A 25,001-nucleotide genomic window follows, 5' to 3' on the forward strand; every position below is an offset into this window, starting at 1 on the left:
AACACACACTTTTACTTCCCATGTAGTTAACTCACCTGTGAACATCCAGTCTTTAGGCATCAGAGGCAAATGGTGAACTCCCAGTATGACACTATTCAAGCAGATCTTTTACTTGGTGACATGCCAGTGGCTTATCCTGGCACCCATTTCACCAAGGAAGGCAGCAAAAGAGTATGAAGTCAGTGGTTGCAGCCAAAGGCTTTACCTTTAGCAATTATGTCGGTGTTTGGCAATTTCTACCTTCTTTAACTCAGCTATTCCGTGGCCAAAGGCCACTGGCTTCTGGCAATTTGACTCCTACTGATACCAGCAGAGGATTAAGAAAAAAGGCTTAGTTACCAGCCCTCTCTGGCTCAAAGGCCCCTTGCTGGCCAGAAAATTCTTCCTGAACAATAGAGAAAAGAAAAGGAAGAAAGGGAGAAAGTCTAGCACATACACAGACAGACACATTCTCTCTCTCTCTCTCTCACACACACACACACACACACACACACACACACTCCTTGGCCTGGCTCTACTACCTGTCTCATCAATTCCACAAGTATTCATGCACACACACACACACACACACACACACACACACACACACACACACACATATATATACATACATACATATACCTACTCATGTATGTATACACACACACACACACACACATTTGGTGGATCAGGCTGAGCCCCAACAGCCACACTTTATTTCTTCTCTCTGGCCTTCTTACACCTTCTTAGACAAAAAGTTCTTTATAAAATTACCTCTTAGATAAAATGTTACACAAAAGGTGAATTACAGACAGATGTTGATAGTTAAGTTTAAAGCAGTGTTTCATTCTGTAAGCTCATTATAAGTTCAAGTCAACAATTTCACATGGTCTTGCTTTATCATAGAGCACACCAATGGTGTTGGACCTGATGTAGAATGAGTGTTTTCTCCTTTATCACAAATCTGTCCCAAGCTTGTTTCTCTACTCAGTGCAATTTATGAAAGCTCACTGTAGTCCTTATCATCTAGTCTTTACTTACTATTTTATGAGGAGAGAGAGCACATTCTATTCTTGATTCTAACTTATTACATCAGGGATGTAATAAACTTATTATTCAGGGATAACAATTAAAACCATCTCCTTGCACTTTCTTCCCAACATTATTTGAAACAGATCAGGAATTCTATAAAGTCATTAATTCATCTAAACACCATTAACTCACGAAAGTTCATCTTCATGTTGATCTTCAGGGAATTTGCTCATTAGGCTAGGTAATAGTGGCAGAAAAGACATATCAGCAGTGAGAAGCGATCCTGGGATGAACTCTGGGGCTTGGCCTCTCCAGAGTGCACCCATCACAGCCATGCAAAATGGTGGGCCATCTCTAGGAAACTCACTTGCTGACCAGAGCCTTTCTTAGATGGCTGAGCCACACAGTGGGTGTTTTTCCCTCAGTGATGCTTTCCTGCCTACGGAGCCTGAGCCAGTGTGACTATCTGCCCACTTTCACATCCCCCGTCATCTGCATTGGCATTGCTCTAGCCCACATCTGCCTCCCTCAGGACTTGAGCTCCCTTTGCAGACAGGTCCAACATAGGAGCTGAAGGGAAGAGACATACATGGGAACCTCCTGGCTTGGGTGTCTACTGCATGTATTAATACTTAATTGGCAGTCCAATAAACCATGTGTTTGTTATAGTTTTATTACAAAGCAAGTCTCACTACATTGTCCAAGCTGCCTCAAACTCATGATCCTCCTGCCTCAGTTCTTAAGGCGTGGGATAGTAGGTGTGAACCCCAGACTCTTTCTTTTGCCTACATAGTTTTGGGGCTGGTGTGTGTAGGCTATGGTGCACTTTTGGAGTCAGAAGACAGCTCATGAGAATCAGATTGTCAGGTGAAGTGGCCCAGTGGCTTTAGGCTGAGCCATCTCTGATCCCTCTCCCAGTGTGGTGGCTTGAATATGTATGGCCATTGTGATGGCTGTGTGTTGTCAACTTGACTGTATCTGGAATGAACTACAACCAGAACTCATAAAGATCTCAAGAAAATAAACTAAAGAAAAGCTTAGGTCCAGGTAGAGTTCAAGGTCAGTCTGTAGAGTAGGCAGTGAAAAGAAGTTATCCAAAACAGAAAACTAGTGAAGAGATCATTGAAAGAGGGGACCACGTTCCACCCTGGCAAGTGGAGCTCAGCAGCTTAGACCACACGTCTCTACCACAGGTCAAGAATAGAAGGGGACCGTTACTAGGACAACTGACGATTGTTAGCTGGAACTAAGAGATTAGCAGTGATTAAGAAGAGAGCAGCATCACTGAGGTGACATCTTCCGGGAAGTGTTTTTTGAGAGCACAAAAAAAAAAAAAAAAAAAAAAAAGCTATGTTCTAGAAATAACCAAGGTTGTGCCTTGTGCTGGCAGCTGGTGTTGGCCATTTGTAAGAATCACCCAGCTGGTATGGGTTTTGAAGGCAAGAAGGGGTTGAGATCTATTGAGGCTGGACACTGTGAGAGGCTAGGGAAGGCCATTGGTGAAGGTGCAACTTCAGCAGCAGTTGAAGGCCCAGGACTGAAGAGGTCACGCAAAGACGTTGAGGTTTGGCACCATGAAGAGAGCCTATGAGAGGCTATTGGTGAAGCCTAGATGTAGAAGACTCCAGTGTATTGGAGATGTCACTCAAATGGGATGATGACCAAGAACAGCATCAGCAGTGGAGTCAACTAGAGCCTAGAGTGCTACAGAGGGCAGAGCTGGAAAAGTTACCCAAACCCTTTGGAGGAGCCCAGAAGATCATGTGTGGATCCCAGACATTGGAACAAGAAGTGGTAGAGTTGAAGTTGCCTTGCAGACCCCAAGTGTTAGAGATACCAGAGCCATGGGATACCTGCTAAGGAAAGCTACTAACAGGGAGTGGAAACAGATAAAAAAAAAAAATGTGTTGTAGTCAACAAAGCTGGAAGGAGCTGGACATCAGACATGGAGATGCAGAGTGTGGAGTTGGCCCAGCTGGTTTGGGTCTTGCTTTGGTTCAGCATTTCCTCACTGTTTTGGAATGGCAATGTATACCTTGTAACGTCTGAAGTGTCTGCCTGAGGCTAAAGTGAAGAGATTTAGATTAATTGCATTGACAAAGGAAGTCTCAAAAAAAGTCTAGCATAGACTTTGTCTTGTAGTTCACTCTTATGAAGGGCATTTCAATCAGGTGAAACAAGTTGAGAAAGGAAAAGTACAAAATTTATGGTTTAAGGATTGAAGTGGCACTGGGAAGTGGAATAGACCTAAATTCTGTGTTTAAGGATATTACATGGAATTAAGGAAGTGGTGACCCTGGGGCAAGATCCCACCCAGTTAAGTTTATTGTTTATGCATTTGCAGTTGTAAAAAGAATAGTTATATCATGTTGGGTGTTATGATGTCCTGGTTAGTGTTTTCATTTAGACATAAGGAGATATGATTGTGTATCAAATCAACAAGGGATGGATATCACCAGTCTCCATGGATTCATGTGTTTGTATGACTGACCCATAGAGAGTGGCACAATTAGGAGGCATGGCCTTCTTGGAGTAGGTGTGGGCTTATAAAGGAAGTGTGTCACTGTGGAGGAGGGCTTTGAGATCTATGCTCAAGCTACGCCTAGTATGAGTCTCCTGGCTGGCTTTGGATCAAGATGTAGAAGTCTTGGGTCCTCTAGCACCATGTCTGCCTGCACACCACACAATGATAATGGACTGAACCTCTGACACTAAGTCAGCCACAATGAAATGTTTTCCTTTCTAAGAGGTGCTGTGGCCATGGCGTCTCCTTACAGCAATGGAAACCCTAAGCCGGGTTCTCACCAAGTTGGTGGGTATGAAATCAACTTTCACAACAGAGCAGCCTTTACTTTTGTCCACCCAGTATCAATCGGCTCAGTTACTTTTCAAAGTTGCACTGAAGTCTTTAGGGCAAAGAGACTGTAAATGTATGATAAACAAAATAAAAATACTTCACTAAAAAAGCCACAATCAGCATTTAATATATTAAAATATATTGACACTTTTATAAATAAAACTATTGTAAATAGTAAATACATGATAAAATCTCTGATACAGGTTATATAAAATCAACTACTGATTTAAAAAATGTAAGAAATTAACATCTTACCTTTAAAATCTATTTAACTTAATTTTACAAAATTATCAAAAGTCTAAAAGTGCTAGTCTTCCATTTTGCTCAGTTTTCACATCATCGGACCTTAGAAAATACAGTCAAGACAGAAAATCCTGGTATTGCAGAAGGCTGGGAGCCAGCAGATGTCTAAAGCCAGGTTGCCATGCACGGTACCACTTCCTGCCTTTGCTCAGAGCCAGGGCCCCGCCCTGCTCGTGTCTAAGCTTCTGCTGAGCAGAACGTTCTGCTGGACCAGTGCCTGGGTCCCTGGAGAAGTCTGCCGAGAGCATCTCCACAGTGAGCTCTCGACCAATGGTGAATGCTGATGCCCATGCCGATGACTGCACGCGATCTATGCTGAGGGCATCGCCCAGCCCAGGAAAGAAGACTTCATTCAGGCACTTGACTGTGTCACTGGCTGAGGTGCGCTGGTGTCCTCTTCTCTGCAACTGGCAGTTATATAAATGGTGGCTGGACTGGAAAGGGTTCTAATGCCTTTTCTGCATTCTTCCAGTTGTGAAAATTCTCTCGGTACCACTCAACTGGCAAGAAAATCAAGACAATGAAAATTTTAAAAATAGACATCAATTAGCCAGCATTTCCTGGCTATGTCAGCAAAGTCCCTTCTTCAAGCTGAGGTGAAGATCAGCAGGTGACGCATCTCAGGGAGTCTGGAAAGCAGTAATGGGTGTGTGTACCGGCCAGGGTAATGTGGAGGACACTTGGACGTTAGTAATTTCCAGTGAAAGTCCTAAGTCATTTATTCTGGCTTTAAGGTTATTGTATATAAAAAATACCCTTGCTCATCCAACGTGATGACAGGGGATCAGGAAACATGAGACAACAGCTCTCCACCAACAGGTGAAGTCAATGCATGCTGTGCACTGTTGGGTGACACAGGGTTACAGTGTGCAGCCATTAGGCGACGTCAGCTTACAGTGTGCACTGCTAGCCTCTCCAGTGAGTACTCCACATTTAGTTACAAATGGAAGCTGCTCTGCCTTTGCTTTTCAGTACCTGACCCACGTATTCTGTGTTAAAGTTTTGAATCAAGACTTTTTTTGTACATTTGGGTGGATCCTTCCCTACAAATACAAGTCCAAATTATTTTTTTCTTCTGTTTTGTTCTTTTGTCTTCTGAGACAGGATTTCACTAGTGCAGCTCCAGTGTTTTTTATATATATATATATAAAACTCAGAGATCCTCCTCCCTCCACCTCCTGAAGGCTGGGACTAAAGGCATATCAGGGTCCAAAGAGTGGGCATCTGTCGTCTGTCTGTCTGTCTGTCTCTCACCTTACGAGGCTTTCTTGTACATATTGAATTTACAGAGATTTTCTTCAAACCTAAGACCCCACTGACCTTATCATGGACCATTATTTTATACATTATCAAGGGAGAAGCAAGCTGCATGAGGTGACCTGGGGCCAGGAAGCAAACGCAGAGCCAAGCACCCAGCCAGGAAAGCAGTCTCTGACGTCACGAGACCCAGAGCAGGGGAAGCAGCCTCTGCCGTCACGAGACTCGGGAGGAGCATGAGCGTAAGCCCAGGGAACTCTGCCCAGAGACAGCTGTTAGACTGGAGCAGAGCAGCTGGAGTGCACAGTCCCTCAGCGCGCTGCTCATCTCCAGGGCTCTGACGCCAGCGCCCTTCCCCCACTGCTCCCCGGAGGCCGTTACTACACACCTGTCTTCTTGATTCCTTCTTCCCACGGCACTTTGGGCTTCCATCCTAAGCTGTGAATCTTTTCAGACTTCATTGGGTATCTCATGTCATTATGAGGTCTTGGAAAGCAAGATTTAAGATGACACTGTGAATACACGTGCGCACATCTGAGACACAGAACGCACACTCACATGTCTTCATTGTGAATACACGTGTGCACAACTTAGACACACTTAAGAATGCACTTTCACACACCTTCTTAGTTCACATTAGAACAAAGTCACCCTGGTGACATGCTTATTGTAGAAACATTTTATAAACATGTAAACCCCATAATTACCAATGCCTGACATTCTTTAGAGCCTATCCTTTCTATAATTTATTTAAGCCCTAACTTAGGTGCAAATGCAGTGCCTAACATATAGAAGAAAAACAAGAAGTGTCTGATGAGTGAAAAAAGGAATCACACAATGAAAGTACTCCAGATTCTTGAGAGCCAAGCTGAGAGCAAGACACTTTGTCTATATTTAACTATAGTTCAGAACAGTTTTCTAAGGACATAGTCTCTGGACTGCACAAGGGACAAAACCCCAGACTGAGAAAGAGTCCCTAAAACTTGAAGCCCACAGGCAATAACAGTGCTATCCTTAACCTCTATAACACTTATACTAAGAAGAAAAATCACAGGTTAAACTGGTGTTTTGGCCAGTTCATATAGTTTATCAATGTATAAGCACCTATGACTGTACCATCTTCTCTGTATGTTCCAACTTGACATTCATGTAGTCCACTTGCCTGTCACTCATAGAGTCCACCCACCTGTCACCACATAATTCACCCACCTGACACTCAGAGTCCACTCACCTGTCACTCACAGGGTCCACCCACCTGTCATTCACAGAGTCCACCAACCTGTCACTCATAGAGTCCACCCACCTGTCATTCACATAGTACACCCACATGTCACTCACATGGCCCACCTACCTGTCACTCACATAGTCTACCCATCTGTCACTCACATAGTCCACTCGCCTGTCACTCACAGAGTCTGCCCACATGTCACTCACATGACCCACCCACCTGTCACAAAGTCCACTCATCTGTCACTCATGTAGTCCACTTACCTGTCACTTACGTAGTCCACCCACCTCTCTGTTTCAGAGTCTGAATTGGTCTCTTTGATCTGTCAAATAAAGCAGACTTTGAGTTACAATATGAGAGCACAGAGCAACAACTGTACTTAACAGCTGACAGAAGCAGAGAAAATAGACAACTGCCTCCCAGCTTGAGGGAGGAGGAGGAGAGCAATGGTTCTTTCTATCCTTAGAGCCTGCACTCACTCCACAGACCCCATAAAGAACAGGGACTACATAAGCATGGAAGCCAGGCAAAAGCCTAGGATGAGAATCCATGCTGTAGCCTCACAGTTGTCTATGTGTCCCTCACTGGCCTGTGACTGACATTAGTGTTTCCCATTTCTGAAGCCGAGGTACAAACACCTTAGAGCTAGAGGACGTAGGAGTACTCTTCCCCAAGAACTCGTGCCGTTTCACAGAACGGGCATGTACACATAATATGAACTATTTTCCCATCAGCTCATTGTTAGTAACGTGAATGGTATACTAGTGATTCAGTTGTAGTTTGCATGAAAAATGTCCCCTCTTCACTCGTGTATTTGAATCCTTGGTCCCCCACTGGTGGTACTGCTTGGTTATAGATGTTACATTTCTGTAGCAGTGAGGTTCTGCCTACCAGAGTTAAGTATATCACTGGGAGCAGGCTTGCAGGTTTCACAGTCTCACCCTACTTCCTACTCCGTCTTCTTCTGCTTCCTGTTTGTGGATGAAAATGTATCTATCTAGCCAGCTTCCTACTCTTGCCTTCAAGACATGCCACCCCCGCTACACACACACACATCATTATCCCCCGCCTCCCGACACACACACACACACACACACACAGCCCGTTAAGGATTCTAGCTAGACCTGGAGAATTCTAAGCCAGGATCAAGTCTTCTTCCTTAAGTTGCTAACTTGAGAAGATACTAACTAAATTCTTCACCCCTGCCGTGACCTGCAGGGCGGCACCCTGCAAACACCCTCTCATGGCAGACATACCAGCTGTATCAACTCTTTCGCAAGCTGGACCACTGACATCTCAAAGTTGGTCCCGATGTTGTAGATTTCGCCTGGCTCTCCCTTTGTGAGGACAGTGAGAAAGGCCTCCACCACATCGGCGGCGTAAAGGAAGTTCCTTCTCTGAAGCCCTGACCCGTGAATACAGCTAAATGGATTAAAGAAGGCAGAATTATAAAGTGCAGAAAGGAAGCTCGCAAGCAGGAGTGAGCCACGGCCAGCTCCACTCTGAGGAAGCCATTCCCAGAGGCCCTGGAAGTCTCTGAATGAACAAATCAACTCCCTTAACATTTCTTCCCCATCCCTTATATGATACCCAAACTCTAGAAGGATTCTTAGTTTAAAACGTGGAAAACATGGATCCTAAGAAACGTTTGTTAATTTCATACCATAGATTCGTTTTGAGGGAACACCTAAGCTGGACGGGGTTACGGGACAGTAACTCCAGCCACTGGGGACTGAGGCGAGGGTTCCATGCTCAAGGCCAGCCTAAGCGAGTTCAAAGTTAAAACGGAAAGCACAGGCCTGGGAAAGGAGCTGGAGAGGGAGCGAGGGCTACAGCTTGTCAGCAGAGTGCTTGCCTAGGACATACACGCCTGCTGCTTTCAAGCTCCAGAACCTAGAAATAATGGGTAAAGGGAAAATCTTTTATATTAATCATTTTATATTAATCATTTGGAAATAGGAAATTATACACAGATAGGAAAATTTTATTTTGAAACTCAAAATTCTACAGCAGATAACTTCAGAATTTACCTTAGTAACTTCTGAGACATAGTTTAGTTACTGAAAACACCATATGAAGTGGAGAAAGCACTCCTGAGCTGGCAGAACGCTGAGCCCATGGCATTACTATTACTACTGAGCACTACTGGCAGAGCGACTGACAGTGCATGGACGCAAAGGGAAAGCAACGTACCATTTCCTGTCGTGCTGTAGCAAAGATATGAATTTTGGAATAACCTAGAAGAACATTTGAATGACGTTTCAGACTTTGAAAATGACATTAATATGAATTTAAACTCATAAGATTAATACATTCCAATTCTTTTAACCTAAATTCATGAAAAAAATATAATGTTTGCTGAGTAAAGTGTTATAACCAAATGACAGGTGTCACAGGGGTCAGAGGAAGTCTTCTGGACGGTTTGCAGCCAGCATTCATCACCACTCTGGGGACTTCTCACATAAGGCAGTCATCAGACCTCATCTCACCCCTGACGTCTAAGCAACGTATAATCACCCAAACCGTGAGTCCAAGCTCTCCACACCACTGCCAACTAGCTTTTGACTTCTGTTTGCCCTGACACAACTGCAGACAGTGCAGGCATGGCTGCAGGGTGCTTTAGAGTCCAGTGAAGACAACAGGTCCACACACATCCTCACACCGGACCCCTAAAGTCCTGGGTTTCATTACTCCCCACTTTAAAGACAGCAGCCTAAGGACCTAAAGGCACGGCAGCTGCAGTGTGCCAAGCCGATGCTGTCTGCAGACGAGATGCACATGCAGCCTACAGTCACGCAACTGTGCAGTCACAAGACCAGTCCCTGCAGAGGAACAACTACTCAGATTATTTTCAGTAATGCATAACCAGTAAGCACCACTAAGAATTTAGAAATAATTTTACCTTTTCTGGATACTGATGTGGTCCATACACGTTGCTGCTTCTAGTGATGACAACTGGGAACTTAGAGTAAATATTCAATATCAGTGCAAGGAAGGGTCCACAAGCAGGGTTGTTTTAAAATATACAGAGTTTCAAAACACTGGTGCCTAAATGACACATTATCAGCACATAGTGAAGGGCCTGTCTGAGGTAGGTAGGTAAGTAGGGGTGTGTGTGTGTGTGTGTGTGTGTGTGTGTGTGTGAGTGATATAGTATATAAAAAGTTTATTTGTTGTAACATATTATCTTACATAATGTTTCTATTGATCATTTGGGACTTTCACGACATGAGTCCCAATAACTTCCCAGTCCTCCCAGAACCCCTCCCCCCAAATCCCCCAGAGAAAAGGAAGAAGAAAAGGATCCATACTCCGGCTGACTGTAAGGGTAAGAAGGCTACTTTTGCGGTTGCATTGATGGCTGCAGACCTACAGTAGAGAAGAGGCTCATAGAAGCTTCCATGACAACCTCCACCCCTACTCTTCAACAAAGTAAGTCTCACGAAGAAGGCTCACACTTGTACTCCTGACACTCATGAACTAAGGCATGGGGATTCCTAGTTACAGCCAGCCTGAGCTATGTAATGAGACCCCATTTTTGTCTTTTAAAAGTCAGGCCTGGGGCTGGAGAGATGGCTCAGTGGTTAAGAGCACCGACTGCTCTTCCCAAGGTCCTGAGTTCAAATCCCAGCAACCACATGGTGGCTCACAACCATCTGAAACGAGTCTGATGCCCTCTTCTGGTGTGTCTGAAGATAGCGACAGTGTAATCATAATATATAATAAATAAATAAAATATTTAAAAAAAAAAAAAAAGTCAGGCCTGGTGGTGCATGCTTTTAATACTAGGATTCAAGAGACAGAGACTGGTGGGTCTCTGAGGTGGAGGCCAGCATGTTCTACACACTAAATTTCAGGCCAGCCAGGGCCACATAAAAAGATCACAGTTTAAAAAAAAGAGACAGGAGAGCATGGGCTCAGATACAGGCAGAGGGTCTAACAGGAAGAACAGACGAGAGGAAGATAGATAGAGATGGAGGCACAGAGAGGCAGGTTAAACTCCAAGGCCTTCCTTCCACATGATCATTCCCAAAATGGCTTCCAGCAGTTACATTTAGTTACACAGCAGATACCTAGTTGGCTCTCTCCACTGAATCAACTCTCACAAGTAAGAAGGCCCATCACACAGAGCAAGGGAACATGAGGAACCTCTTGCTTGTCTTTCTGAATCAACCCCTAACAACCAACAATGGCTGGTGGCTGGTGGGGAGGCGACTGTATGGCACTGGGGCTGCTCACACTTGTTTTGCTGCAAACCCAGTATGGCACTGTCAGAGCCACTAAGATAAGTCTACACGTCTCCTCCATACAGAGCCAAGACTTCTGAGTCCTACAGAGAAAAGCAAGTGCAGGAAGGAATCTTCGCCCTCGCCTTGTAGGATTTCCACGAGGCTTCTCACTAGACCTGTAATGTTCTATCACTGAAGCAGGGTGAAGTATGTTCCAGGTCAGTGCTTTCCTGAGGAACTGAACAAGACCTTGTCCAGGCCATGTAAGATTTCGATACTCTGAGCCCTTGCTACCTACACTCAAGCCAGGCCTTCATGCCAAAGCCAGCTTAGACCTTAACACTTATACCCACAGTGAATGGTTTAAGGGCTTCAGAATGCAGGCCTGGTGAGCTGCTCAAAGTGCTTGCTGCCAAGCCCGATGACCTGAATGCAGGGTACATGGAAAGAACTGGCTTCCATCCTTCCTTACGCTGCCCTCTGACTTCCACATTCACACTACAGAACACACGTGCACACATTTACTCACACGACAGATGAGAGATGGAGAGATAGACAGATGAGACATAGATAGGTGATCCATAGATAAATAGATGATCTATAGATGGATGACGGATGGATGGATGGGTGGGTGGGTGGATGGATGGATAGATATAGATGAATAGCACCTTTAATCCCAGCACTCAGGAGGCAAAGGCAAGTGGCTCTCTGAGTTTGAGGCCAGCCTGGTCTATAACTAAATCCCAGGACAGCCAGGGACACACGCTGAGACCTTCTCTTGAAAAGCAAAAGAAGTTTCGGGACCAGCTTTTACCTTGTATCGTTCCCAGTAGGACTGCACAAAGCACTCAGCGGCTGCTTTGGATGAGGCATAGGGGTTTGTAGGTTGTTTGGGTGACGACTCGTCAAACTCCTAGGTTTAAAAGGAGACACTGGGTCACACATACTGCCTACGTGTGTGGCTCAACAGCAGTTGGGTCACATTTAAGAGAACCTGGGTTCAACCTGAACACACAAAACAAAATGGAAAACCAACCATGGCACTAGTGTGAAACGTCAATCACTGTGTCTAAAAAGCCATTTCCTGCTCTGCTGGTCACATCCGTAATCCCAGCACGTAGGAGGTGGAGGAATGAAGCCCAGAGTTGAAACCCTACCCCAAAAGGCAAACGAAACCCAAACCAGCACGGGGATATCTTGAATCCTAATCATGAAAGAACAAGTGCAGAGATCCTAAAGGCTCGTGTGTGGAAAAAGAAATGGAAAAGGAAGTTACTGGGTGGAGGCCATTTAAATCAAACCTATATTTCAACCATTTAAAAATAGTTACTTATTACTAATACATGTGTGTGTGTGTGCATGAGTTTATGTGCACTACATATACCCAGGGACCCACGGAACCCACACAAGGCATTTGCTCTCCTGAAACGGGAGTTACAGTGATTGTAAGCAACCACATGGGTATCAGGAGCCAAGCCAGGGCCTTCTGTAGGAGAAGAAGGTGCTCTTAATAAGTGAGCCACTGTTCCAGTCTTTTATTTATTATTTTGGAGACAGAGTGTTACCAAGTAACACTGGCTAGCTTTTAACTTGGGATCCTCCTGCTTCAGCCTCCTAAACTCAGATCATTGACCTGGTCCCCAGGTCGGTCTATGCCTCCAAGCCTGGCTACAACGTCAGCATAGCCTCTGCGATATGGCTGAGCTATAGTGCTGTACCAGGCACAATGAGAGCGGGGAGAAAGCTTCTACATCAGCCCTTTGTTTTGTGCAAACAATAAATAACTCAACTTTCCTGAAGGGAAGGGCAGCTGCACAGACTTGGGACTGGAACATTAGGACCGTCTCTAAGTTCCTGATATTACTGAATGCTTCCTATCCGAGACAAGTCTGGAGATCTTCCAGAGAGTGGAAACCAACTGCTGGCCAATACCAAGCCAAATATCCACAAATTAGAAATATTTAGGAGGGGTTGGAGAGATGGCTCAGCGGTTAAGAACACTGACTGCTCTTCCAGAGGTCCTGAGTTAAATTCCTAGTACCCACATGGTGGCTCACAACCATCTGTAATGGGATCTGATGCCCTCTTTCAGTGTGTCTGAAGACAGCGCAGGTGTACTCATATACACAAAATAAATAAATAAATCTTTTAAAAAAGAAATGTTTGGGAGCCCTTTTAAAAGTAACATACATCAATATATGTTTTAATTATACAAAAATATACCTATATAAGGAAATCCGCAGTTTTACTGGGTTACAGTTGGGTGCTAATCACGGTAGTGATTTGAAGATTAAAACTTCAGAAATCTCGAGGAACCATACTCTTTTTTACCTAATTAAACTTGTGACTGCCATTACTCCTTTCAATCTGTACAAGATCACATGACTACAGTAAGGTGCTAACTGCATAGATCTTAACCTTTGAACATTTACAAGTAAACACACGAGAACTGCTGCCTGCACACAGATGCTTAGGGTGAAACCAGGGCATCACACACACTGACCAAGGACTCAACACTGTTAGACCCTAGCCTGCTTCTGACTTCCCAACAGAGCACATGTTTAGCAGAAAGGACTAGTGGTGCTGTTATCTCCGTCTAAAACAGACAATGATCAGGAATGACTTCCTATGAACAGACCCAGGCATGGAGGTACATATACACCCTTTAATCAGCACTCAGGAGTCAGGCAGGAAATCAGGTTAAGACCAGAGTGAGCAACACAGGGGATCTCAGGCAAGCCTGGGCTACTCAGTGAGAGTCTGTCTCCAAAACAACAATGAAGGAATGGATTCCAGCTTCAACAACTTTCTCATCCTCCATGTTCTAGTGTTTCCTGCCCAGAGGAGACGATGAGCAGGGGCAGGCTACAGCCCAGGAGATGACATCATTGCGTTTTAAGACTGGGATGTACGTGAGGTCTCCTGCTGTGCTGCAGAGCAGTCAGACCATGAGGAAGTCTGCACTGGTGCTAACGTTCTTCGGGTGACCCTCCTCACTTGAGAAGAACAAAGCGACATTTTGGAGGGCAACACAATGCATGCAATGAGAGCACAGGAAAAGCCCAGTGAACTTTAGCCACACAGACATCCATGCTGGCACCCAGTAAGCAGAACAGACTTTCTCAGCTTACCTGATCAAGACTGCCTCCATATACTTCATCTGTGCTGACGTAAATGAATTTCTCCACTCTGGCTTCATAAGCAGTATTTACCAGAACATGAGTACCATAAACATTGACATACGTAAACTCAAAGGCACGGACGAATGAAAGATCTAAAAGGGACGAGAGAAAAGGTACCATAATTCTGCTCATGGGGAAAAACAAACGCCAACCAACTGACTTCAGAGCACTCCCTATCGCTCACCACAGCCACAGTGGGTTAGGAAACAGCACAAGAAAGGGCGGTCCCGAACCTGGTGCCTTACTTAATTGTGGTCATGAGTCCACTCTTGCTTTAATACTGCATTTGGCATGAGCAACCTAAATCCCACCAAACCCCTCCTGCATTGGGCTACACGGCTTCTGACTATTATGTACACCCCTCTCTGATCAATAGTACAAGTTTCTCTACCCTTAAAAATAACCACATTTAGATAGTTTCTTCTCAAATACATTCCTGATATATCTGGCTACACGACTTAGAAGGCCACCTAGCATGGACTGGGGTGTGTGTGCAGGAAGGCCAACAGTGTCCACTCTTACAGTCAATTGCCCACTCACTGTCTTATACCTCTGCATAACGGCCACCTATGACTGAAGTCACATGCATCACGGGGAGAGACATGGAAATGAGAAATGATGATCTGACCTGATGGATCAATCAGGACATTGTCTGTCTACCAAGACTATGCTATGCACCTCTGTAACCAGCTCCTTTCTTTACACTCGGTCAGAACGCACCATAACCGGGCCCTGGAGCACCCTTGCTCACACGGCCCCTGCCATGTGTCACACAGGCATGTGGGCACAGGGGATAATCGGTGGTGCAAGAGCACCCACGAGCACATGTGATGCTAGTCCCCAGTGCACACGAGCACATGTGATGCTAGTCCCCAGTGCAACCAGGACAGGGATGGGAAGAGCCTGAGAACAAAACAAAAGCCTAAAGTAGAACAAAATAAAAAATACACGACACAGTAAATAAAAAATATTTGAACTTACTGGGGATAAACAGGCCATATCAACAAGCTACAAATAATTTATAAAAACAAGAATAGCCCCACAGAACATGGCTACAAGACACAAACACTCTAAACAGATACATGGTCCTGGAGCTAACAATGCTCAACTTCACTTACAAAAGGGAAACTGCAATGTAAACCTCTTATTTATCAGAGCAGTGAAGAACAAATACCTGAAGAGAGGCTCCGTGGAAGACCCAGGTTCAATTCCTAGCACCCACATGGTACAGGCTAATGACCACCTGTAACCCTGTTCTAGGGAATAGAATGCCTGTTCTGACTGCCAGACTCCTGCATGCATGCAGTGCACATGCATACACTCAGGAACATACACAAAATAAAACAGTACTCAAAAATAAGAAAAGGTATTTTGTAGGTGGGGCTAAGCATGGTGGAAGAACACACTTCTGCATACTGGGCTGCATACTGGGCTCTCCACCTTCCCAATGCTGTGACCCTTCAATACAGTTCCTCCTGTTTGGGATGACCCCAGCCTCAAAATTATTTCACTGCTACCTCATAACTCTAACTTTGCTACTGTTATGAATCATAATGCAAGTGTCTGATATGCACACTATCTGATATGTGACCACTATGAAAGAGCCATTCTCAGAGGAACGCAATCTGGTGATATGTAGCCAAAGTGATACACATTTACCCCTTAATCCAAACCTATGAACTAAACTTCTTCCCCAAAAAGTCATGCTGGTGCCCACTCCCATAGCACATCAGGATGTGAATGTGCCTGGTTTTCCAGAGGTGATTCAGTCAAAATGAACACCTTAATCCAGACGTGTGTCCTTACGCGAGTAAAATTTGGACCCAAATCTGATGCTGGGGGACATACCAGAAGAAAAGTGGAAGTAGGAATGTCTGGTCTCTTTGGGAAGTCAATGATGTCACACAGGTGAGAGGACAATGCCACAGCAGACACGTGAAAGCACGCGTGACGTTTAGGAGGGATAGGCATGACCACGGACAGTGGAGCTCCAGCATTGGGCCACCTTGCTCTGCCTCACGAGTCTTCGCTGACGGACGGCACCATGTACTGCAGTTGAGCTCCACTTGTGGTGATGTCAGAGAGAGAACCGCACCACAGAACTTCTCTCGAGGTTTCTGTGGCTTCCGGCAGTTTCTGAAGTAGACTTGGGCCAGTTGGTGAGCCTCTCGGTTTCTTCTGGATTGGACTGCCCTTGCTGCCCTGGGTGGACTGTCAAGTGGACTGGATTGCTGACTTGTATTTGGTTTGTTACTGGGCTGAACTGCTGATATCCTGACAATGAAAATCGCCCCCAAAGAACTATCTGTAAACAGGTCTACTTCACCCGGTGTCCTAATAACTTTTCTTTTCCATTATCTCTGGTGGGTGGTGGATTAGAGGAGAGGTTGAGAAAAATTTATACCTACAAAAAATCATGCTAGGACATGGAAAAGGCAGAGCACGCTGGGAAACCATGACGATAAGCACAGAACATCCTGCTTCACCAGAGATTAGGACGTTGTCAAAGCTACTGAGGTTACACCAGAGAGGACGCAAAAGGCGACCAGAAGCTAACCGAAGGAGTGAGTGCTGATAACACAACACCACAACTGACTAAAGCAAGCAAGAAATGAAAGTGGCACACGCCTTTAATTCCAGCACTCGGGAGGCAGAGGCTAGTGGATCTCTGTGAGTTTGAGGCTAGCCTGTAATAAACAAAAAACAAACAAACAAATAAAAGAAAAGAAAAAGAAAAGTTTCCCGTGTGTTAAAACCTATGAATTCCTAATGATATTTTAAAGAAAGAGAAGAGACCAAGTAAGAACAACAGACCCCAGCCCACAGGTTTGTTACCTAGCACCCAGGTGACTGCCAGCATCAACTGAAGCTCAAGGCACCCTAAGAACTGATAAGAAGAACCTGCTTAAAATTCTGACTAAACATATGACTGGAATAAAATACAACAAGAAAATCATCATTTCCAAAGCTCGAATACACACGAGTACTGACAACACAAAATAGCTCTGTAGAAGACACTAAAACTGACTTACAGTGGAACTGGAAACAAAACAAAACCAGCACAGCAGATTTAAAACCTTAGCTCAAAGCAAGGCTAAGCATAGACAAAGCCGAGGTGCATGACCGGGGAAGAGGCCAAAGGTTTCCAGTTTACACTGAAAGGCTGACTGCACTGGGTAAGGTGCCTGCAGACACTGCCTTCCAAAGCAGCAGTGGGGAGAAGGAAACAGACCAGCTCCTAGCTACATCTCTGAAGGATACAGGGGTAAACACCGTGGATGAGCACACAGAGAGCACATGTAGAGTCAATTCTAAGGACTTCAAGGCCACGTCATCAAGAACGATCCAAGCTGGGGAGGTGGTTCAGTGGGTATGAGGGCTCTTGCGAGCAAGAGAAGGAGGACCTGAGTTCAAGTGCCAGCACCACAAGCTCCACATGTTTGGAATCCCAGCACGGGGAGTGGAGACAGGCAGATCTCAGGAGCTCTTTGGCTACCAAGCCTAGACCAGATTGTGAGTTTCAGGTCCAGTAAGAGACTCTGTCTCAAAGGTGCAAGGCAGAGCACAAGAGTAAGACATGTGACGTCCTCCTCTGACTCCTGCATGTGCCAGCACAGGAACATGTGCCTATGCAAATATATATACACACAAATTCCTTCTTTCTCTCTCTTTCTCCCTCTCTCTCTCTCTCCTTTCTCTCAAATTCTCACGCACTCACACACTCACAGTCACTCGCACACACACATACACAAACATGTATGCATAGTGCATATATACACAATAAATATGATATCATAAAGATAAAGGCTCAGGAAGCTAGGAATACACAAGACTTCTCAGTTTGCTTACTAAAATATCTCTCATTAAGATATTTCAATATGAAAAATGTAAACAGGATTTTTAAAAAACTAGACAAATAATTTCAACAGAATTTTATAAAGGAAATGTAAATGATCAAAAAATATAAAAACAACACAATCTCACTACAAATTTGGGAAATTGTAAATTAAACATAATGAGAGTTGGCCCCACAGAAACGATCTGATAAGAGCTGCAAGTCAGCATGGCTTCTTTGCAAAACAGTTTGCAACATCCTCACTATTGAAGAAAGCAAGCCTGGTGGCCCTGGACAGACGTCACACAGAAGGTGTGCTGACGGACACGATCCAGGATGAGAGGGTTCACAGCAATGCTGTTTAAAGGTGCACAGAAGAGCAGCCCAACACCTAACAAACGTCAAACACAACCATGGGCCAGCGCAGAGGATGCACGATCTACACCCACAACCAACTACCAACTACCTATGCGTACAGAAAAGTCAAGAATGTAAGCCCCTGTGCGCATGTGTACCAGGGAGTGTGCGCACGCACACTTACAGCCCAGACAGGAACATACCAATCTGGACAGGATGCTAGACAGCGGGTCCACAGAGAGGAGCGGAGGAAAGCCCAGGATTGAGTGTGTAGGAGCAGGAGCAGCTCCCGCCAGCTGCCTCTGCAGCCCGGTTGCCTGTGCTTGGGTGAGGCAACACTGCAACCATGTTGCCCTGACTTCTCTAACCAACATCTCCAAATCTATGTCAGAATTCCCAGGGGAAAGGCTAGCTGAGTTATTAAAACAACATCAAATGCACACAGTGGCTCAGATAATGTCCCTCGGGATACCTGCCACCCAAGAGGAGTGACATAAAACTGTAATTAAAGGCTCATCCCATTCCTTCCTTTCAGAATTAACCATTAGTCTGAATTTGAGTCAACTCAAAGTTTTTAAAGCTCCTTCCATGTTCCAGCTCAGCACACAGGGATAAAACAGGACCTAGAGGAAGTGCCAGCTATCAGGGCTCAGGAGGTGGCCCAGTCAACAACCCGAGTGCCAGGCAACTCGAGCGTGAGAAGCTAAGTTTGATTCCCAGAACCCACTTAAAAAAACAAACGAAAACAAAGCGGGATTCTTTCTGGTCAGCGTGTGCAATGTGGGGCTGTTTTTCCTGGCCACAGGTGTGTCCCTTTCAAAGACTCTGAAGTTCCTGCTTAGTCGACCTATTACTGGACTTGGAATTTATTCACTAGAGAAGAAAACTGTCAGCCACATCTACAGTGTAAAACAGGGCTTACCTACATGAGTCTGTGCAGCAAAGTGTAGGACTATGTCTATTTTCTCCGATTCAAACAGCCGCTTCACAAAGTGAGAATCACAGATGTCACCCTGCACAGAAGGCAGAGAAAGGTGGGGGTTCCTGAGCGGTCAACTTTTGTAGAAACCAGTTTACTCAGCACCCTCCAGTTCTCACCCTAAATTCAACAGAGAATGTCTCCACTCATGCACGCAGCCATGCAAGTGTAACATCGATATACTTCTTCAGGATCTTAGAACATAAGGATTTAATTCAAAATATTCTGAAAACATGTTTCAAGTAATATTCTATTGTGCTGGCTTCTAATCACATATTTGTAAAGGTAAAACCACTAGGAAATCTTTTAGCATTAAGAAAAATAAACCTTTTAGAAAGCAATACTAAAATAAATTTAAAACAAACACAAAAGCTGGAGTGATCTTGGGAAGTGTGCTCATCACCACTAACTAACTAGCCCTAGGAAGTGTGCTCATCACCACTAACTAACCAACCCTAGGAAGTGTGCTCATCACCACTAACTAACCAACCCTAGGAAGTGCGCTCATCACCACTAACTAACCAACCCTAGGAAGTGCGCTCATCACCACTAACTAACCAACCCTAGGAAGTGCGCTCATCACCACTAACTAACCAACCCTAGGAAGTGCGCTCATCACCACTAACTAACCAACCCTAGGAAGTGCGCTCATCACCACTAACTAACTAACCCTAGGAAGTGTGCTCATCACCACTAACTAACTAGCCCTAGGAAGTGTGCTCATCACCATTAACTAACTAACCTGGGAAGTGCGCTCATCACCACTAACTAACCGGGGAATGTGCTCATCACCACTAACTAACCCTGCAGCACCCATGCTTACATGCATGTGTAAGTCATGCTATCTGTCAGCCACCCATAGGTCTGCTGAGGTCTCCAAACGCCAGCTGTCTTTCCCTCTACAAGGGGAACTCTACATCTGAACTACTTCTGGAAATTACCTGATCTTTAACATGTTTGTAACACAAAGATATTATGATTTCTGCATGACTAAGAGGCACTGTCAAATAACTGTAGCAAAACGTCCATACCTGTATGAACTTGTAGTTTTGCTTGTTAGAAACAGGCTCCAGATTCTTCAAGCTTGCACAGTAATCCAGCTTAAAGAGAGAGAATACAGGTGAGGAAACAGGACAAAACAAGTCAGCTCTTTCTACAATGTGTCAGTTTAGTTTCAAAGGTCATAAATGTTCAACATTATGACACAAAGACAAGTCTTCCTAGGAGGTTTCCTGCAGTTCTACACCTTCAAAGTTCCTGATATCCTAGAAGTAAAAGCAGGTCATTGTTACTTTTCAGAAGAGCAAACTCCAAGAGAAACACTGTTAAAGTTTCTCTTTAAAAATGTTCCAGCTCGGGGTTGGGGATTTAGCTCAGTGGTAGAGCATTTGCCTAGCAAGCGCATGGCCCTGGGTTCGGTCCCCAGCTCTGAAAAAAAGAAAAGAAAAAAAAAAAAATGTTCCAGCTCTAACTGTCCTCTGAGAGGCTAACCTAACAGCAGACAGAAACACATGCAGAGACCCACAGACAGGAACTCGGGGAATCCTGTGGAGGAGTCAGGGGAAGGACTGAGGGACTGGAAGAGGACAGGGACTCCACAGGAAGAACAAGAGTCAACTAACCTGGACCCTTGGGGGCCCAGAGACTGAGTCACCAACCGGAGAACACCCATGGGCTAGACCGAGGGGCCACCACGCTCACGTACCAGAGTGTAGCCTGATCTTCATGTGGCTCCCCGACAACTGGAGAGGTGGCTGTCCCTGAATCTGCTGCCCGCCTCTGGATCCTATTCCCCAACAAGGCTGCCTTGTCTGGTCTCAGTGAGAGAGGATGTGCCTACTCCTGCAGTGACTGATGTGCAGAGGGGTAAGGGAAACCCCCTTCTCAGAGAAGGAGAGGAGGAATGGGGTGAATGGGAGGAGGAGAGCTGTGACAGGAGAGGACTAGGAGGAGGGGGCTGATATTGGGGTGTTCCGTGAATAAATAGATTAATTTTGTTTTTAAAAAGTTCCTGCTTAAGCTCCCCTTCAGCAGATGGTAGCTAGAGAAGTTTAGTTCTTAACAGAAAAGGAACAAGCAATTGAAGACAAACACACCTGCTTTATACTTATTATAACTTATAATAGTAAAGCTAAGGAAATACACATATCTTCTTTAGCTACCATGGTAAATAGTGAGTGCGTTTTAAAAAGAGCTGGTTGAGGCTGGAGAGATGACTTGGAGGTTACAAGCACTGGCTGCTTGCTAGTCCAGAGGACCAAGCACTCGTGCTATTCGAGAACACCTGAGTTTGGGTCACAACCACCTGTGACCGCACTTCTGGAGTTCCAGATTCACGGCCTCTGGCTTTCCAGGGCAACTGCACTCGTAAGCACACAACCCACATGCAGAACACGCACACCTACCCATAACTTATTATGTTTTTATTTTTATTTATATATTTTGAGACAGGGTTTCAGTGTGTACCGTTGGCTGCTGTGGAATTCCCCATGGAGAGCAGGCTGGCCTTGAACCCACATGGATCCGCCTGCCTCTGCTGGTTGTGGCCTTGCACACTATAAGGATTTGCTAGGAGGCAGATATGCAGGAATCAGAAGTATGGGGGCAGCCTGAGCAGCACCTTTAGAGCAGGCCAGTGACTCAGTGGGTAAAGGTACTTCCCAAGCCTGAACCTAGGAGTCATATAGGGAAGGAAAGAACTAATACCACAAATGGTCTCCCTACATGCAAGCTACAGCTCAGGGATGCCTCTACCCCCAAAGAAATAAATGATATGAAAAAAAGTTCTGTTCACCTCTTTCTGACATTAAGACAGGGAAAAAAAAGTACTGAAAGTTAATGGTTATTCCTTGTCTGTACAGGTTTACCATTGTGTTTCATAAAAATAAGAAAACCATTTGCATCTTCTGTTTAAGCTAAAGAATCATATTCTTCAGGGAGACTTCAACCATGACTAAGACTGCCAAGAATAAGTTAATTTTGCTGTGTTTGTTTGTTTGTTTGTAGACAGGATCTCGTGTGTTCCCAGGCTGGCCCTGAACTTGCTATATAGTTCAAGGATGACCCTAAAGTTCTGATCCTCCTGCCTCTACCTCCCTAGTGCTCAGATTATAGGCAAGTGCCACTGCAACTGGTTTTAATTATGTTCCGCTGCTATAAAGAACTACGCATATGGATGTTTCTGGGCAGTAGCAATTATAAAGTCAAAGTTAATTTTAAAAAGTCAACACCCTCTAAAAATAGTAATCACAAAAGTATAGTATATATGGAATTTTCAAAAGGTAAAAAAGCTTTTCTTCGGCTAAAAATACTGCACTTGAAATCACTGAGTTCATAGTCTAGCAAAATAAAAGTTTCAAAGGCTTTGGCCTGAGATTAAATACAGCAAGAACACATGACCGTGCATATCCTGGGAGGCTGGGGTGACTACGGAGGAAGCAGGGCAAGAACATCTTGCCAAGTGCCACTCTTCAGTTCTCTGGCGCGGCTGCTTAAAGCTTCCTGGCTAGGAGGTAAGTGGAGGTCAGATTTTAGTACACGAAGCTCGCTTCATACTTACCTTGTCTAGGTTTATGATCATATAGTTGGGATAATCTTCTACTAAGGAGACAATCACATGGGATGCACTACAGGGAGACAAGATCTCTGTGAGTGACAAACATTAAGCTCCCTCGATTCTTAACATTCCCTAAGCTGCGGAATGGTAGGGAGACAGTCAGAAGTTAACTACACTTTTCCACAATAGAAATGATGTCACACACCATACACGTGCACTTTTAATCCTACAACAAACTCTCATATCTTCCTTGTACCACATAAAACTGGCTGACCCTGAGAATGAAGAACCAAAGGATGGTTTCCACACGTGCCGTGAGTGTGAGCGTGAGAAATGTAAAATCTGATCAGAGCCACTGCACAAGTCCAGTATACCTCTGCAAGGACTGTGAGGGCGTTAGACAGATATCACTACAGCATACTATGCTTGCATTGACTTCTGCAATTGCTCTCTTTGTACTAGAAGTTGGCTTGAGTAAGCCTAAAATTTCAGGAGGATGCTGAACTAAACCCAGGTTTCCTAGGCTAATAATAGTTGAGTTTAAGCTTGGTACTCGCAGTGGTTCCTGGATACCAGAGAACCCTGAAATGAAGCTATCTCTGTAAAAGGAATCTCCAGAGACTTTAAAAAAAAAATACATTTTGGGCTCTTGGAAGCACCAACAAATTGTGAAGGTGAAGTTTATGCCTGGTGATCCTTTCCCTCCTTTTCAAGGACATTCTTTGCGGACCAGGCCTTCCATGCAAGTACAAGCATTTTCCCATATACACACCTGTTATTAAGTGAATCTCGGCTTCCTGCTTCCTACCCTCAACAAAGGGTCTGCTGGATTGAAAAGGACCACTGCACGTTCATGGGCAGTAACCAAGAAACTCTGTATCCTCCCCATGTAGGAGAAACTGAGTTTTACAAGAGCAGAAGACTTCTTGGGTATCACTCAACTATTACTGAATACCTGCACGATATGGTCCAGACCTTTCTTTCTGTGGGTGCCATACAGTTTACACTCTAGAAGGAGGGCAGGGCCATAAGCAAGTAAACACAAATACTCCATGTAATTTCAGGTAGTGTTGAATGGGGTCAGTAGCCTAGAGTGGGCCCATAAGCACTCTGAAGGTGACATGTGGGTGAATTAACAGCCTATGCAAGAAAGAAGTGCAAATGTCTAAAGTCAGGAAGCAGCACTAACCTATCATGTTCCAAGAAGCCTGAGAGAGTTGTGGGCCAGTACAGAAAAGCAAGAGATTAGGTTGGAAAGCAGGGCTTGAGCACATGAGTCTTCTAAATCTGATAAAAGATTTTATTACAAGTCTCACAGAAACCATGACTGTAAAATTCTATGCAGAGGCATCTCACTTCCTTAAAAACGACTTCTGTAATAGGAACACACTTTTAAAAAGTGTAAGAAAGTGAGTGAGATCAATCAGGCGAGGTATAGTAGCAGTGTTCTAAGGAAAAGAAGGCAGTATCAGGCCTAAAGCAGTCGGGGACAGTGGTGAGAAGTCAAATTAAGGATAACCTTTGACACAAATAGAAAGGACAGGCTCATGGTACACGGGTATGAGCCTTGAACAAATGAGGAATAATAAAGGATTTGTAAACGGTTCCTAAAACAAGAGAAAGCGTCCCATTACGATCCTCACGTCGTGTCGAGTCAAGCTTTTAGAAAGGCCCATATCTGCTGATGGGAGCTTTGTCAAGAGCAGGAAAAAAAATGTAATGAAACTGACATGTGCTCCTCAAAAAGTGACAGGTGAGGAACACCTCTGGGCAGGTAGGAATGGGACAGCACGCTACTCCTGCGTTCCCCCTTTTGTAGGGGAGCTGTTAAAGAAGCCTCAAGTTAGAGGCTTTGTTGGCCAAAAAGTGAGGAAACTGGACGGACATCCAGACAGTGCATTAGGACCCTCCCCATATCGGATCTTCAAAGCGGTGGACCCTAAGTGCCAAAGACCAGGAGAGCCGCGGGGAAAAGTTAGGGTTTGTGGGGAGAAACTTCTCAGCCACCAGCACCGTTACCTACATGAAACCAGCACCCCCGGTCACCAGGACCCGCTTCGCAAAGCTGCCGGGAGGACCAGAGCGCTCCTCCCGGCTCGCAGCCGACATCTTCAGCTCCGTGGCGCCAGCGCCGCCGTAAAGCGCGTCTGAAGACCCGAGGGAAGCACCTTCACGACGTTTTACGACACGACTCGCCCCCCGACACG

At 44.9% G+C, this 25,001-nt stretch overlaps 1 protein-coding gene across 5 annotated transcripts; it reads right to left on the reverse strand.

Annotated features, from left to right (window-relative positions):
• Positions 1–3,965: 3,965 nt before the first annotated feature.
• Positions 3,966–24,980, reverse strand: Tgds (TDP-glucose 4,6-dehydratase). 5 transcript variants are annotated; one of them, NM_001394729.1, is made up of 12 exons: positions 24,818–24,919; positions 22,798–22,864; positions 20,270–20,338; positions 19,182–19,272; positions 14,017–14,159; positions 11,700–11,798; positions 9,559–9,618; positions 8,850–8,893; positions 7,913–8,078; positions 6,920–6,978; positions 5,817–5,914; positions 4,428–4,671 (listed from the first exon to the last, which is right to left on the reverse strand). In NM_001394729.1, the coding sequence occupies exons 1-12, from the start codon at positions 24,901–24,903 to the stop codon at positions 4,586–4,588; spliced, it is 1,068 nt and encodes a 355-aa protein (NP_001381658.1). In that variant the 5' UTR covers positions 24,904–24,919; the 3' UTR covers positions 4,428–4,585. The 5 variants fall into 5 exon arrangements, 3 of the variants coding, with proteins under 3 accessions (XP_063130418.1, NP_001381658.1, XP_063130417.1); XM_063274347.1 differs by lacking the exon at positions 4,428–4,671 and having other exon boundaries at positions 5,836–5,940; positions 24,818–24,980; XR_010057832.1 differs by lacking the exons at positions 4,428–4,671; positions 8,850–8,893 and having other exon boundaries at positions 5,807–5,940; positions 24,818–24,979.
• Positions 24,981–25,001: the final 21 nt, after the last annotated feature.

Source organism: Rattus norvegicus, chromosome 15 (assembly GCF_036323735.1).
Source record: "Rattus norvegicus strain BN/NHsdMcwi chromosome 15, GRCr8, whole genome shotgun sequence".
Lineage (NCBI taxonomy): Eukaryota > Metazoa > Chordata > Mammalia > Rodentia > Muridae > Rattus > Rattus norvegicus.